General features: G+C 44.6%; 2 protein-coding genes across 4 annotated transcripts in view; one reads left to right on the top strand and one right to left on the bottom strand.

Annotated features, from left to right (window-relative positions):
- The window catches only part of Agtpbp1 (ATP/GTP binding carboxypeptidase 1), a 152,307-nt gene extending 138,611 nt beyond the window's left edge, over positions 1-13,696 (bottom strand). Inside the window, exons 1-2 of the mRNA XM_063276136.1 lie at positions 13,571-13,696; positions 12,554-12,612 (exon numbers count right to left, since the gene is read on the bottom strand). The gene's annotated coding sequence lies outside the window, so the exon portion shown is untranslated. The remainder of the gene's footprint in view (positions 1-12,553; positions 12,613-13,570) is intronic.
- Positions 13,697-13,887: 191 nt separating this feature from the next.
- Naa35 (N(alpha)-acetyltransferase 35, NatC auxiliary subunit) overlaps positions 13,888-17,312 on the top strand; it is a 52,020-nt gene continuing 48,595 nt past the window's right edge. The window contains exons 1-2 of one of the 3 annotated variants that reach the window (NM_133324.2): positions 13,888-13,945; positions 14,623-14,751. In NM_133324.2, the coding sequence (NP_579858.2) occupies positions 14,628-14,751 (124 nt within the window). In that variant the 5' untranslated portion in view covers positions 13,888-13,945; positions 14,623-14,627. Of the gene's footprint in view, positions 13,946-14,013; positions 14,420-14,618; positions 14,752-17,312 lie in introns of those variants that run through there. The other 2 variants (XM_006253526.5, XM_006253527.4) reach the window with 2 other exon arrangements.

Below are 17,312 nucleotides of genomic sequence, written 5' to 3'. Positions count from 1 at the left end.
GTAGAGGTAGAAGGCAAACGTCACAGGGATGAAATGTCGACCTCCGTTGGCATTCGTTAATATTAACCGGAAGTTCATGTCACAACATTACTTTGCACTGTCACAGGCCACAGGCACACACATAACCTACTAACATACAGAACAGATCGTGATATCATCAACTATTCCTGAAGAAAACTAAAGGGCAGGTGGCTGGTGAGGTCGGAATGCAAGTGCTTTCTGAAGACTTGAAAAAGGGAAGGGATACATAGATGGATGATGGATGGAAGGATGGATGGATGACGGATGGATGATAGATGGATAGATGATGGAGGGATGTGTCCTGGTCCACAGGAATTTCATCAGAGACCCGAGAAAGGGAAGTGGGACGGATGGGACAAGAGGCATGAGAAATGAAGACAAGACAGTGTTCTGATCAAGTCTCATCTAATCAAGTAAAAAGCACTTGCTTATAAGTAGAAAAACCACACAATACAACTGGTTGTTAGGGTAACAATAAATATATGTCACGTCAGAAACCAATGGCATAAGTTTTGATTTCCCAAAAACTTCTTACCTATAATAAGTTTCAATTTTCTGAAGCTTCTAACTAACAACAGAGTGAAACTCATTCTAGTGTAGAAGCAAGCTATCAGGAAGTCTTTAGTATTCTTGGCTGGTGGTCACCCCCACGTGTGCTACTTGGAAACAAGGGCCCATGAAGTGGACAACACATAGTTCAGGCAAAGAAAGGCACAAGCAGGCCGGGTGGCCCTGGACATGAATGATGGCTGGATGACAGATGGATGAATGATGGATGGACAGATGGATGAATGATGGATAGATAGATGATGGATGGACAGGTGGATGGACGATGGATGGACAGGTGGATGGATGGATGATGGATGGATGGATGGGTTGACAGAAAGGAAAGAAACCTAACAACCTACATGGACTTCTGATGATGGTATAGTTTATATACATATAATCTGGTACACAGATTAATGTAACATGGTTTTAATATGTTGTTTTCTGTAACCCAGCATATAAACTTGCCTGTTTAATATGTATTAATATATAAATAATACAATCATATATTAGATAAATAATATATTATATATTATAAACATATTAATATATTACATATTGTATAACTATATAATACATGAGCATATTCAAACCACCACTATATATATATGTACATATATATATATATGCCCACATATATAAATAGAAACTTGCTGCTGTTGTTTCAATGAATCACAAAGTGTACCTTTTACTTTGGGAGGAAAGGAAAGGAACACTGCAGTCACTGCATACAGAAAAAAATTACTCCAAATCAAGTCTTCTTTCCTTTTTTCAACAAGTTAGTTACATTGTTTCATTTTTTAGCACTAACAAATAAATTACTGCCAAGTCAGTCAGCCCTATCAACTTGGGACGTGAAATTCTAATTATGTGGAGAGAAGAGTAAATATTTCAATATTGAATTTCAAATTTAGAGCAGTTATATGATTTGACTAAATCGTTCAGAGTAATTAGGAGCTTCCAGGCTTAGTGGCAAATGCTTGTAATGCCAGCATGTGAGCAGCTGAGACAAGAGAACTGGTACAAGTTTGTGGACAGCCTGGGTTACTTAATGATGGAAACTGTCTCAACATCAAGACAGAAATAGACATTTCAATAGGGGTCAGGATAGAGAATACAAAGTAACAAATAGATGTGTTTCCCATTTTAAGGAGAAAAAATGGCAGGGCAACTTAAACCTTTGAAGCTAAATCCACCTGCCCATCACTCCTGTCCAAGATAAAAATTTCAACTTTTAAAGTCACCCTCTATATTAGTTACTTTTTATTGCTTTGAGAAACACCAATAACAATGTATAATAGAAGATGTTTATTTTGGCTTATACTCCCAGAGAGAAACAGAGTCTATAAAGGCAGCATATAAAGGAAGACATAGCAGCAGGCAGGGCCATGGCCTCCGGAATAGGAAGCCAAGAAATCACACCACCAGCCACAAACACAAAGCAGAGAGCAATCTGCAAGTGAGGCCAGGCATGAATTCTTAAAAGTCCACCTCCAGTGATGTACCTCCGCCCCTAAAGTTTCCACAATTGCACCAAAAAGCACTAGCAAACAAGGACTTGGTGAGTCAATGGGGATGCCTCTCATTCAAATATCACACCTCCATTGCATCCCTGAATATCGAACTGACCCATAATCACACATACGTGCACATTCAAACAGCTTGCTGGTTACAATACCCGGAAGATAAAAAAGCAACCTGGAATTCTGGCTGAGTTACAAAGTGCTCACCATACAGGGGCCTGTGTTTGATATGCAGAACCATGTAAGTTGAATGTGGTGCCAGGGTGGCAGACACAAACAGACCCTAAGGGGTCAGGTTCTGGGCCAAGTGAATCAAGTTTTTTTTTTTTTGTTTTTTGTTTTTTTTGGTTCTTTTTTTTCGGAGCTGGGGACCGAACCCAGGGCCTTGCGATTCCTAGGTAAGCGCTCTACCACTGAGCTAAATCCCCAGCCCTTCTGGGCCAAGTGAAAAACTATCTCAAAACAAGACGGATTGCTCTAGAGCAGGGGTTCTCAACCTGTGGGTCAGTATCCTTTGGAGTTGCATATCATGTCACCTATATATCAGATATTTACATTAAGATTCTCTTTTTTAAAGACACACACACACACACACACACACACACACACACACACACACACTGTAGCTGTCTTCAGACACACCAGAAGAGGGCATCAGACTCTATTTACAGATGATTGTGAGCCACCATGTGGTTGCTGGGAATTGAACTCAAGGCCTCTGGAAGAGCAGTCAGTGCTCTTAACCACTGAGCCATCTCTCCAGCCCCCTACATTAGGATTCTTAATAGTAGCAAAATTACAGTTACTAAGTATCAACACAATAATTTTATGGTTGGTGGGGATCACATCAACATGAAGATGTATTAAAGGGTCACAGTGCTAGGAAGGTCCAGAAAGACTGTTCTAGAAGGAACAACACACAAGGCTGATTTCTGGCCTTACACACCTGATCGCACAGTACAAATTTCACACAAGTCAGTGACAAGCATGGCCTCAGATCCGATTTATGTTAGCACCATAACAGATACCTTTGTCCGCTCATGTGTGCAGTATGTGCCATGGTCAGAGATGTTATCCTCGAAGCCAAACTTTAAATAGATTCTTGCGATGCTGCTGTCTGTTGTGCAGCTTGACCATATCTGCAATGAACTAAAACCCAAAGGGTTGGACACACCTATGAAGGATTTCTTTCTTAATTAAATCATTTCAAGTGGGAAGACCCACTTCTGACCTGGATCTTTGGGGTGAGAAGATCCACCTCTAATCTGGGCCACACCTCCTGCTGGCAGCCTATCTAAAGGACATGAAAGGAGCGAACTTGCTCTCACACTCGCTGGCAAGTCCATTCCTTCACTGGCATTTGAGCCTACTTCTTCAGGATTCCAGAGTCTACTGAAGATCATCTGAGACATCCAGCCTTGTTGTCTTAGTTAGGGTTTACTGCTGTGAACAGACACCTTGACCAACAACTCTTATAAAGACAACATTTAACTGGGGCTGGCTTACAGGTTCAGAGGTTCAGTCCATTATCAAGGCAGGAACATGGCAGCATCCAGGCAAGCATGGTGCAGGAGGAGCTGAGAGTTCTACATCTTCATCTGAAGGCTGCTAGCAGAAGACTGACTTCCAGGCAGCTAGGATGAGGGTCTTAAAGCCACACCCACAGTGCCACACCCACTCCAACAAAGCCACACCCACTCCAACAAGACCACACCTCCTAATAATGTCACTCCCTGAGCCAAGAATATAAAAACCATGACACTTGTGAACTAAATAACTACTGGAATCTTGGCACCACTATTGGTAAACAGTCGCTGTTGGACTAGCTGGACCACAGCCTCTAAGTCACTCTACTATATCCCTTTTTGATAGATAGATAAACAGATAGACAGATAGACAGATGACAGACAGACAGACAGATAGAGAGATAGATACAGGCAGGCAGGCAGATAGACAGACATACAGACATTCTATCAATTCTCTTCCTCTGGAGAACCTTGACTAAATACAATTTTGTTAAGTAATTTCTATTTTTAGAAGATTTTGTTATTTTTAGTTATATGTATGTGTGTGAGCCTGTGTGTGGGTGTGCACATGTGTGTGCAGGTGCCATGGAGACCACAGAGTATGCTATAAGGAGGCATCAGATGCCCTGGAATGGGAGTCACAAGCAGTTATTTATTAACTGCTCGACACGGGATCCAAGCTCGGAGCTCTGCAAGAACAGCATGCTTTGCCATCTGAGTCATCTCTGGCCCCTAACTTTTAATTTTTTTCCTAATTTAATTGCTCAAAAATATCTTGTCTTATTCTCTCATTTCCTCTGTTAAAGAACATGTAATTCACTGGACCCTCAAGCTAAATCAGAACTTTCAAGACTGATTCCAGGCAGGCAGTCTCTGCAAATTAACATAAAAAGCAAAAATAGGAAAACATTATACATATAAGTATATATGTACATACAAACATACAAACATACATACATACATACATACATACATACAAACATATTTATGTTGGCTGGCACCCCACAACAATATAAAGACACTTTAGAAATGAATTCTGGGGGCTGGAGAGATGGCTCAGCGGTAAGAGCACCCGACTGCTCTTCCAGAGGTCATGAGTTCAATTCCCAGCAACCACATGGTGGCTCACAACCATCTGTAAAGAGATCTGATACCCTCTTCTGGTGTGTCTGAAGACAGCTACAGTGTATTTATATATAATAAATAAATAAATCTTTAAAAAAAAAAAAAGAAATGAATTCTGGGCTGACAGCATATGCAATCCCGCTATCCGTATGGACTGGGGAACACGCTTTGTATGCTCTGCAGAAAAGTTCAGACGTAATGGGAGGAGAAGGTTTGAAACAGCTTTTGCTGTTGCTCTATTCTTGCCTTGGTTGTTGGGGTGGCCCCTCTTTAGTGACTTCAGGTCACCAAGGCCAAGCTGAGTCTAGGACTCAGATGGCAGTTGAGGCCCCTGTGATGTGCTCCCTGGAGACAGTAGCCTCTAGCCCTTGCTTCTGTTTCTTTGTGTGGTTTCTTGGAACTTCCTGGGAGCTCATTCTCCTATTCTTCAATGAGAACCAAACCCTCAGAATAATTACACAAACTGGAGTGTTATATAATCAAACACACACTGTGGCCATTTTAATTGTTAAAAGATAGCTATAGGCATTTATTTTTTGAGGATCTAAACTCTTAGGAAGGTGGAGACACTGTCTCAAAAATTAATAAATTAATAGTAAAAGACAGCACATTGGCATGTGCTGGCTTTGGAGAAATTCAACTGTGGTTCTAAATATGAAAAATACATGGACTAAAGGCTTTTGGAGATTTAGCACAGGAGCCTCCCACATGTTAGACATCACCATGGAGCTTATCTCAGGCTCCCACAGGCGCTGGTCTAAGAGACTGAGGTGAAGGTGTTCTGTGGGTATCAGAACTCTGCTGTTCTTCAGAAGGACCTGAAACCATGGCAGTGGACATGCCCAGGGATTTGTGGGTACCAGGATGCTTGATGCCACGTGGAGCCACTGCATGATTAGACTGCAGGGTTAGTGAACATGACAAGGGATTTTTCCCATCATTCCTGGGAGATAAAGAGAATTACTAATGTCGACTTAAGGCTGTTTTTCTGGGGTTCGCTGAGTGTTCGTGAGTAAATGTCCTTTATGGCATTTTGAATCATGACCTTCAACTTTAAGGAGTTTTTTTCCTGACTTTTAATACAAACTGGATTGACTCTAAAAGTCACAAGATTGAAGGGTTCTAAGAACTCATCCAGTGGCATGTGGCTACATCCCTGCACATCTGAACACAGGCCTCATGTTCCCCAAGACCCACTGTTCTAAAATGCTAGTCAGACACTTGGTGCAGGTGGGCATCGGAGGGCCCTTGCTCCACAGATAGGATGATTGGGGAAGAAGTCTTCCTTTCCTTTTGGGAGCTTGTGGGAGAAATAAGGATGGCCTGGTACCTTTCCGATTAGGAAGAGATCTATGTAGTGAGAACTTTTGTTTCTTTGAAAACCCAGTTATGTTATGTGAATGTCTTTGTTTTAGTCCCAGGAGTGGGATACGGGTCTGCTTCAGATTGCACACAACTGCTATGATTTGTCTTGTGTCCTAGGAGAGGTGGGATTTTTGCCAGCTGCTGACAGTTTACGCTTGGAGTCCTGAGGACTCTTTACAGGGTGTAAATGCTGGAGCCCCTAGAGGGACTGCTGCTGCTCCCCCTGCTGTTTCCGTTGCTGTTTTGTGATTGCTGGTTGCAGATATTCTGACAAGGAAGATTGGACTTGCCTCAAGGAAATCAATGTCCCTAATCAGCAGGAAGTGGTCTGAAGCGGTGTATGCCCCCGTTCCCTTCTAGCTTTCTTTCTCTCCTACCGAGTGTTGTGGTGTTGAAAGAGATCAGAGTGGAATAAGGATTGGAAGGCTGGTAGATATAGGAACCCAATAAAGTAGCCCAAAATTATGCCTACAGATGTAACCTAACGTGAGCAAATGGTAAGGCATAAGCCTCATGATTCTGTACTTTACGGCTATTCAATAGTGAATTTAATGAAGAAATGAGTCAACTAAGGGTTAGGGATTTTTGTTTTTTTTTTTTTTTACTTATTTATTTTATTGGTGAGTAGATTGTCCCTGTCTTCAGACACACCGGAAGAGGGCATCGGATCCCATTACAGATGGTTGTGAACCACCATGTGGTCACTGAGAATTGAACTCAGGACCTCTGGAGGAGCAGTCAGTGCTCTTAACCACTGAGTCAACTCTCCAGACCAAGGCTTAGTGTGTTTAAAATTAATGTTATTCATGTATTGTGACAGGACATGATACATATGTTACATATGCACTGTGATAGTAATAACATTTTCTTTGTTTCTTTTCTTCTCTTTGAAACAGGGTTTCACTATGTAGACCTGGATGTCCTGGGATTTGGTCTGTAGACCAGGCCCGCCTCAAACTTCCAGAGATCTGCCTACCTCTGCCTCCTCCGTGCTGGGATTAAAGGCTCTTGTCACAGTGCCTAGTCTTGTTTATTTCTTAACTCCTTTCTTTCAAACAAACAAAAGAAGTCTGTGGGTTTTTTTTCCTTTGTTTTGTCCTTGGTTGGTTGGTTGGTTTTTTGAGGGGTGGTGATTAGGCATGCAGAGAGAGATATTTTTAACAACACAGCCTGTCTAAGATGCTAATATTTACACTGTGCACTAAAGGGAGAACCTACTATTTACTCAGTGAAATATTCATTTTAAGGTAAACGATTTCAAGGTTTTTAGGCTCACAGGTTTGCCTTGCTAATGTAAATTACTCCTTCAAGGACAAAAGAGCTTTAAAAACTTACTTTCCAAATTGTGCAACTTCTATTGATTTAAAGATAAAATTTCCCGGGGCTGGGGATTTAGCTCAGTGGTAGAGCGCTTACCTAGGAAGCACAAGGTCCTGGGTTCGGTCCCCAGCTCCGAAAAAAAGAACCAAAAAAAAAAAAAAAAAAAAAGATAAAATTTCCCTCCTGTTGAAGCAACTCCAGTTTTCTAGACACAGATTTTCTGTCTGGCCTCTGCTAGCTTTTGATAGCTACATTTCTGAGACACAGAAGGGGCTGCTGCAGCATTTGCATGAGAATATTGGGCCCTCCCCCAAATTAAACTAGTATGAAAGACTGAATAGTTTTGCAGGAAGAGAAGACTATACCTTCCACATTTCCACTCCACTGTTTAAGTAGTTGTGAGCTGATTTTGTTGTTGTTTTGTTTCTTGAGACACCTAGCTATCCTGGAAATCATTCTGTAGACCAGGCTGGCATAGAACCCACAGAGATCTGCCTGCCTCTGCTGCTTTTCTATGTAAGTACTTTTAATAATAAAACCATGTTAATTATGTTTTTTTCTACTTTTTTTTTTTTTTGAGACAGGATTTCATGTCTAGCCCTCATGGGCCTAGAACTCACTGTGTAGACCAGGCTGGCCCCCAACTTACACAGCTCCTCCTACCTCCTCTGAGTCCTGTGTGCTGGGATTAAAGATGTGCTCAGCACTTTGGCGAGAGCTGCTATCTTTTTAATTTACGAACTTTGTTTCTCATTATCCATATGTGTGTATCAGGAGGAGTATGTGCTTGTGTGTGCAGGTCCCGTGGAGGCCAGAAGAGGGCATCAGATAGTCTGGAGCCGGAAGTACAGGTGGCATGGGTACCGGAAACCAGACCTTAGCAAGAGCAGTGGGTCTGTCTCTCCAGCCCAAACTAGGTTTCATAAATCAATATTTTATTGTAATAGTAACATCGTAGAAAGGAACGTGTCCCAGAAAGAAATGGAGACGGTACCATCATGCAGGCAAAGGCTTTGTTGCTGTGGTAGCAACCCCTGCTTGTTCTAAAGGCAAACTTCAGCCTGTCCAAGGATAAGAGTCTGTCCCTCATAGAGTAGGGAGAAAGAGGTGCACTGCTGGGGTTTGAATTAAGGTTGTGTGAGGATATAGTAAACTGTGACATAGGCATGGGAACACACAATGTTGATATTTCTCAGGAAGAAATTTGGAATGCTAACAAGTGTAGAAAGAAACACAGGCATGCTGGTGACCTTCTTCAGGTTCTAGACAATAGTTAGGGTAAATGTCGTCACATCTCAGACGTTTTTCTGAAGAAAAATACCATTGTTGGGCTTTATACAACCTTGACCATGCCGTCTGTGACACGGGATTCCCACTGACATGGTAACTCTGTTATCAAAGGATGTCTACTAACTAAAAGGCGCCTTGTCACGTCCACTGTACCTGAGTCCTGGGCCACCTTGAGTCTCCTGGTTTTCCTCTTCAGCTTTTCTGGACTAATCAGGAGAAGCAACTTGGCCAACCTCTTGCAGGACTCGGCAACTGGCTGAAGGTTGGCTGCTGTCTACCCACCTAGACCCAGTTCTGCTGTGGCAGGTGTTAGACAGTCCTGCAGACATTTCTAGCTAAGATATTCTGGAAGAGCACTAGGTCTAGTTAGTCCCCTGAAGGCCCTGACAGATATAGCCTGCCTCTGGTTACAAGTTGCTGTCTGCCAGAGCCTATTCCCAGAAGGAGTGGTCGTTGTGGTGGTCTTGGCTCTTTGAAGAGCTGATGGAGACAGGGTGTAGCCTGTATATATATTCTGGGCTAATCAGGAGAAGCAACTTATAATATATATATATATGTTATATAATGTATTCCTATTTAACAATACAAATGAGTAAGAATCCCATTTGTTTGTATTCAAGTATATTATAAACATAATGGGCACGGAGCTTGAAGTGTTGGGGGATTTTTCTTTGTGTGTGTGTGTGTGTGTGTGTGTGTGTGCACTGTGTGTTTACATGCTGATTTCTGTACCCAGAGATCTGGTTGCAATTCTGACTTTAGGTGATTGGTCAATAAGGAGCTAAACAGCCAATATCTGGGCATGAGAGAGAAAAAGGCTCTTGGGAGCAGGGCATATATATATGTGTGTGTGTATATGTATTTATATATATATATATATATATATATATATATATATATATGAATGAGCATGTGTGTGTGAGAGGTGAGAGAGAGAGGGAGAGGGAGAGAGAGAAAGAGCTGGGCAGAGAGAGAGAGATGGGGGGGGGGTTACTGTCCTCTCAGGTGGTGACTGAGGGAGCTGCCATGGTCACACGGATGAAGAAGGAAGACATGAGACTAAGATGATAGGTAATGGGACACATGGCTGGGAAGCAGGCCAGACCAGCATAGTCAGGTTAGAACCACATAGACCCTGCCCTGTACCTGAAGCTTTTGATAAGTATCACGGTGTGGCCTTGCTAGAGTAGGTGTGGCTTTGCTGGGGTGGGTGTGGCTTTGCTGGAGTGTGTGTGTGGCTTTGCTGGAGTGGGTGTGGCCTTGCTGGAGTGGGTGTGGCTTTGCTGGAGTGGGTGTGGCCTTGCTGGAGTGGGTGTGGCCTTGCTGGAGTGCTGCCTGTGCATCAAGGTGTAGAACTCTCAGCTACTCTCCAGCACTGTGTCTGCCACTGTGCCACCATGCTTGTCCACTGTGATAACAGACAAAGCCTCTGAACTGTAAGTTATGTATTAACATTATTTTTATTATTTTATTAATTAAATATTATTAAATAATTTAAATAAAATTAAATATTTAGAAGAGTTTAACTTCACTTCACAACAATAGAGACCCTAACTAAGACAGCCCATATAAAGAGCAAACATGAATTTATACAGTGAGGATTTGGGGTACAGAAAGCCCCGAGTAACTATGTGTTGTAGACCTAGTCACAGCCATGTAAAAAAAGATCTCCAGTTCACGGGACATTGGCAGAGCTGAGTCCCTGGATGGGCCAGGGTGAAGAGGGGTGACAAAGCTCTCCTCATGAGGCCAGGTATGACCATCAGTGTGTGCGAACACTAGAAGCTTCAGCTTCCTTCTCCTAGGTGTCTAGGCCTCCTGTGAGGCTAGCTAGCCCCTCCCCAGTGCTGTACCATAAACGAATGTAGGCTCTGGGTTGCAGCAGGTTGGAAAACTCCCAGCTGCTCCCAGCTTTACTGCGTGTGCCCATGCATCCATTCTTTCTCCATTCCTTCCCGGCTCTGAGCCAGGGTTCTAAGACTCAAGCCACTGGGTCATGACATAGGGGTCTCATGCAAGCCCCTTCGTTTGGTTCAATTTATTCTGAAATATATAATTTTATATCTTATCCGTGCTGACAGTCATTAGAAGGGTGTCCCAAATCCTTAATGCCCAAAGGACTGCATTTAAGGAAACCTAAAACATTTTTTCCTCATCTTTGCTGAACAATTGTGAAATGCAGATGCTAAAACACGATAGCAGCTTTAAAAACAAAAAACACTCAAGCTCATTCAGTGAGTCTTTAAAGTGACAGCTTCATAGCAGTCTTTTCATCCATATATGTTTAAAGTGGGTCCCATAACTGTTAAATATTCCCTGAATGTGACAAAGTGAAGTACTAAACCCCACTCTTGTATGGAGCCAAGTAAACTAGACAAGAACTACTTAACTATGGACGTTCAAAACATTGAAGGGGTCGTGCATTATGTCATTTGCAGTTCATAAAACTCTTGACTCTTACAACCCTGCAAGTGACATGGTCTGTCCCTTGCTGGACTTGGGTGCAGGAGAGGCCTAGACAGGAGAATCACAAGTTCAAGGATAGACTGGCCTTTACATGTCTGAAAGTAAAAAAGTAAAAAGACTGGAGATGCAGCTGAGTGATGGACACGGCACAGGTGAGGCTGTGCCCATTCACAGTGCCCCAAAATTACAAAGTTTTATGAGTAAGAACACTGGGATGTAGTGTGTTCAGACACAATCACAAAAACCAGGTATCTTTTCAATGTGGAGGAGTGAAAATGTTAATCTCTGTAAGAGACACAGGGGCAGAGGGAATGGGAGGAAGAAAAAGGACACAATACAGTTGAAGAGATGGGCAGAAAGAGGGACTCGACAATGGCTACTCCAAAAGGATCAGGTCATTTGCAGGACACATCTGCACCACTGCACACTCAAGAACTCACAGAAGCATATCTAGAGATGGAGGGCAGGCTGACGCTAAAACAGGAATGTATGCTTAAAAAGCACAAGATCTGACTTCTTCCCGGTTTCGTGGAGTTCCCTTTGCCCCTGATCAATCCACTGAGAAGACTGAAAGGTGAAGTGAGGAGAGGGGGTCATGGCAAGATCTGGCATAGATGACAAAAGGATAGTCCCAACTAAACAGAGTACCTCATGCAAAAGAGAGTTCAGCAAAATGTCAAAATGGAATTCAGATTTGCCCCCCTCCCTCACGTCCCAGATTTCTTCCGCTACTCAACAGCTGGCAACTGGCAGAGTCTGAGAGCAGGGCTGGGTGGTAAAGCTCTAGGAAGCTCACTAAAGCTGGGCAGTGTCCAGTTTGCACAGCCGTCCATGAAGGCCCTAGGTTATAGACACTCCTCTCTGAAACTAAACCAGCTCACAGCAAACGGCCCAGACAAATCCAGTGATGTCAGCATTTGACAAGTCCCTGGTAGGAACACATTTGAAAACCAGTGGTCAGGACTAGAGCAACCTCCACTATGAAAGGGACGGAAATACAGTCGGCCCAGCATAAACAGGGACTCCACCACAGCCATGGATCCAGCTAAGAATTGGAAAACATCCACGAAAATATTTTGAACATGCATAGAATATTGGAGTGATCCCTCCCAAAACAATACAACAAACTTTCAGAAGACATTTACATTCTAACAGTTAATGAGTGATCTAGAGGTGGGAAACTATAAAGGAGGGAGTTAGAGATTTATCTTAGTGTAGAACACTTGTCTCTAGATTAAATCCCCAGGGAAACACACACACACACACACACACACACACACACACACACACGCAACATGCACATGGACACATGGCTTTATGTCCTCTTATTTTAAAAAGATCTATTTAGGTGTCTACTTGAGTGTACAGTACCTGTAGCTGGTGTCCTTCTGGGCCCGACTTACAGGTGGCTGTGCTGGCCCCAGTGGGTCCTGGGGACGTAATGGAATAGGAAGGAAGCACTCTTAACCTATAATCCATCTCTTCAGTACCCACCCCCATGAATCTTTATAAAATTAGTGTTTGCCATGCCATTATATACAGTACTGAACACGTCAGATGAACCCTGTTCACATTTTTCTAAGTTTCTTCTGGAGTCTCAAAAAAAATCGTCAAATCGGGATCTACAATTACATGGAGCCTGAGGATATAGCCCAATGATAGATTATTGCTTGTGGACTCTTAGTGTTAGGTCTCAAACCTGGGACAAATGCTAACTGAAGTGCCTATTTAACCTATAATGAGTGGACCTGAATGCTAAATTTCTCCTAGAATCCCAATCTTCTACCTTGTAGAAGCTATGGCTGGCATACCTGGCCCCCTTCCCTAAAGTTCTCCAGCACAGGGGCTGGGCTGCACTTCCCCCAGCTGCCCTTCTCAGCCATTTTGGATACCTGGTTCTTCTCTTACTTCTTTCCCTTCTGGCCCTTTGGTCTCCTGGCTCTCCCCTCTTTTCTCCCTGCTCTCACGTGGGCTGGCTCAGGGACGCTCCCTCTGGACTCTTCCAGATGTCTCTGACTGTGGCTATGCTGTCCTCCATATCTACAATAAACCTTCTCCACCATACTTAGGACCAGTCATGTCCTTCTTACATTTATTTTATTTCTCATTAATCCAGGGCCTGGGTTCCTTTCCTAACTCCACCCACACCCACACCAAATCTACTTGAAGTCTGGTTTATTAAGAAAAAACTAAAACATTCGAGTTTGGAAGAAAATTGCTAGCTCGATGGGAATGTTTTATTAGTCTTTCCTTTACAAAGTCCTTGCTCGCTAAATGCAAAACATAAATACAGTTTGCACAACCACAAAGCAGCAACATGGCGGGCTACTCTACCCCCTCCTCCAGCGCCTCCGGAAGCTCCACCCCTCCCCTTCACCCTTGAGTCACCTTTCAGAGTTTCCCAGGAAGCCGCGCCGGATGAGGCGGGCTGCAAGACCCCAGGCCCCGCCTCTCTCGGGTCCCGCCCACGGCCCGGTCTGGGCCGGAGGGGAGGAAAATGGAGCACGGCTTCCGGTCTCGCGATGTGTTATATTCCCGCGAGAAGAGAGGACGCTCCTCCTCCCGGAAACGGCGGCCTAGGTGAGAGAGGGGGCGTGGCCGATGAGCAGACTCCCGAGAGTCCGGGGGGCGGGGACGCGCGCCCAGGGCGTACGCATGCGTGCACGCGGCTGGCGGGGCGGGGCTGAGAGGGGAGGGGGCGGCGGCGGCGGCGGTGGCGGCGGAGGTAGTGGTGTCGGTGTCCTTATCTTCACGGCGCGAACGGTGCGTGCTGGCGCGGATGGTCGTGGGGAAGTACCTGGGGTGACCTGTGCGGGGCTGGCACGGTCCCGCCGCCCGCTGTGGCGGATATCAGGGAGCGGGCACCGGCGGCCGGTTCCTCGCCGCGCCTTGGGTCGGAGCCGGGGGGCGCGCGCCGCGAGGTCGGGCTGTGCCCGTGTCGCCCGGGCGACGAGGGCCGCCTGGTGCCGGTTCCCCGCGAGGCACGGCGTAGACGGGTTCCCGCCTCGGCCGCGTTCGCTGCACGGGCCAGGGTGTGCGGACGCGCCTGCAGGGCGAGGCCAGGCCCGGGTCCTGCGAAGCCCGCTGGGTGAGGGATGCTAGGCTGCTGCTGAGCAGAGAGGGTTTGCCCTGGTTCCCGGAAGCCCGTGTTGACAGCCGGGGTCCCTGGAGTGGAGTCTTGGGCTGGAATGCTTGAAGATCTCTGAACTAGTTGGAAGAAGCTGGGAGTCTTAGCAGGTGCGATCGGTTTAACGTGAGGTCTGATTGCACAAAGCTAGGTGGTTTGTTTTGTATGCTTTTGTTTGTTTTGTTTTTGCAGGATTCAAAGGAGTTCTGCCTACAGAGTTTAGGATGTCTTTCACCCAACACTTGGGGCAGTTTTGCAGCTCCTGTCCCAGTCAAAGCTATACCTCTGCCTCACACCAGTGTTCACTTTACAGGCATAATGGTTATGAAAGCCGCAGTAGATGATGACGCTTCGGGATGGGAGCTCAATGTCCCTGAGAAAATGGAAAAAAGTAGCACAAGCTGGGTGGACATAACCCAGGACTTTGAAGATGCTTGTCGAGGTGAGTTTGAATTTTGGCGGCTTTTGGTTCAAAGCCCGGGGCAGGATAAAGTAAAACCAAAATAGTGTCTTCTCAACTTTGACTTAACAACAATGACAACAAAAAAGCAAGACAGTCTTGTGACTTTATCAGATTTATGGTAGTTTTGTTCTTGAGAAAGTCTCCCGTAGCCCAGGCTAAGAAGGAATTTTGTGTTGTGGAGGATGACCTTGAATTTCCTGTTCCTCTGATACAGATTACAAGCCAGGAGTACAGTGTCAGGCTCAGTGTTGATAACCATCCTGTACTCTGCTCTCTGTTTTTACTCTTGGTCTAAAGCAGATGTATATTGGGTAAAACTTTAGTACAGATGTTGAAGTTTTTTTAAGAAACATTTTTATTTATGTATTTGTACATATGTGTGAGGGTGCACAGGACTGTGTGCACGTGGATGCCAAAATAAGGCATTAAATCCCTTTGAGATGTAGTTATAGGCCTTTTCAGGAATCCTGGCTTATGCTGGGATTTGAACTCTGGTCCTCATGATTGTGTGCCAAATGCGCTTTGAGCCATCCTACCAGCTCTATCTTTCCAGCTCCAGGACACGGCTGTCTCCTGAAGTCTTCTAACTTGAACAGGTTAGGTAATCCATGACAGCAGGTATAGTAGTGCCCATTTTTAATCCCAGTGAGGCAGAGGCAGAGGCAGAGGCAGGTGCATCTCTGAGTTCAGGGCCAGCCTGATCTATACAGTAAGTTCCAGAACAGCTAGGGCTGTACAGTGAGAGTGAGACCAAAAAATAAAAAGGAGGAAGAAAGGAAAGAAGGCAGGTAACGTGACAATAATGCCCTCCTGTACAAACACTTTATTGGGCAAAAGAATTTTTGTGTGTTTGAGATTTAAAATTGGTGATATCCTGTTATTCTCTTAAGATCCTTGGTGACTTCCCATTGGGAGTAGCATAAGGCAGACTCCTCCATCATGGTTTCCTAAGCTCTGCGTACTGCTGACTTCAGCTTCCTGCCATTGCCCTGTCTTTTCCAGTCCTCTTACTCCCAAGGGCCTGTGTGAACTGAGCACCCCCCCCCCCCATTTCGAGTTACTTTGTATCAGACCACATGTATCACTTTTGTACTTTATGTATCATTCCTGTAGCTGTAAGCAGGTGGCCTGGAGCGTCATGGTCGGCTTTACCTGCCATGACATAAGCTTGATAATGGCAGAGACCATGTGTATAACTGTAGAATGAAGAGCTGTGTGTGGCACACAGTAGGTCCCATGGTTGGTAATAACTGGGTTTAGTGGCACAACTTGGTAGTGCCATTAGAAGTCCTAGCTACTTGGGTGTTTGAGTGAGGAGAATCATTTGAAGCTGAGAAGCTCAAGACCGTTCTAAGAAAGGTAGACTTCCCTCTACAATAAGTACTCTCCTCAATAAATGTTTAGAGAAGTGATATACATGAGCATGTTTATAGTTTAAGAGAGAGACTGGGGGCTGGAGGGATGGCTCAGCAGTTAAGGGCACTGACTGCTCTTCCAGAGGTCCTGAGGGATGAGGATCCAGGGAAGGGGTAGGATGGGGTGATGATCCAGAGAAGGGGAAAGAGGGTGAAGGTAGAGGGAAGAGTGGTAAGTTCGGACGGGAAGGCACTCACTCCTGATCCACCTGCTGGCCAGCCAGGTCTTTGGGAATAACAAGGTGGCTTTGAATACTGCTTTGAAGGAGAGGAGGGAAGAGTTGGCATGGTACCTGGTAGAGAGGAAGCCAGCCAGGATAGAAACCATGTGCCTCTGTCCCTTTGACAGTTCAGTCTACATGTCCACTTAACGTTTGTCTCGGTGAGGTGTGGAAGAAGCTTGGACGGAGTCTCCCCTCTACGTCTGCTGCTCTGTATGTCTACCAGGAGGAGAGCTGTGTCATGTGGTAGTTTTTATGCTCAAATGTTCGGGTGAATAAATGGTTCATGTCTGTCATTGTGTGCTTTTTGTTTTTTTAAGTAATCTATATTGGAGGGCTGTTATCATGGACCTAAGTGGGGAAGGGGAAAGTTGTATCTTTAAAGAAAAGCTTCCTTTCTGTAAGTGAAGATGAGGAAATGACCGTAGATTGAGGTAAGCCATTTGAGCCAGAGCTCCTTGAGGATTTGGTGTTTTCGTGATCCTGAATGATTCTGCTTGGCTACATACAGAACAGTTTAGGTGAGAATCTTCAGTGCCATTGTTTTTGTTTTGTGGGTCCCAGCTTGTTTTATGGACAGTGGGAAAGGTTTTGAACCTGAGAGTGAGAATGTATTTTTCTTGATGTTTATAATTTAAAATTAGCATACAGATAACAAGTTTCCTTATCTCATTTTCGTATATACTCTTCCTCTCTCCCTCTTCTGCTTATACCCCAAGTTCTTCTCTGTACTATCCTGACACTTAATCCTGTCACCCTCCACACCTCCTTCCTTCAGAGCCTTTTCCTGCCTTTTTGTGGGTTCTTTACTCTTCCATGACCTCCACTCGCTTCCACATAAATACACTTATTAAAGTTGCAACCTAGGACCCCCATGTGAAACAGTACTCATGGTATTTGTCTT

This window comes from Rattus norvegicus, chromosome 17, assembly GCF_036323735.1.
Source record: "Rattus norvegicus strain BN/NHsdMcwi chromosome 17, GRCr8, whole genome shotgun sequence".
Classification (NCBI taxonomy): domain Eukaryota; kingdom Metazoa; phylum Chordata; class Mammalia; order Rodentia; family Muridae; genus Rattus; species Rattus norvegicus.
This window is presented reverse-complemented; position numbering and strand designations above follow the sequence as displayed.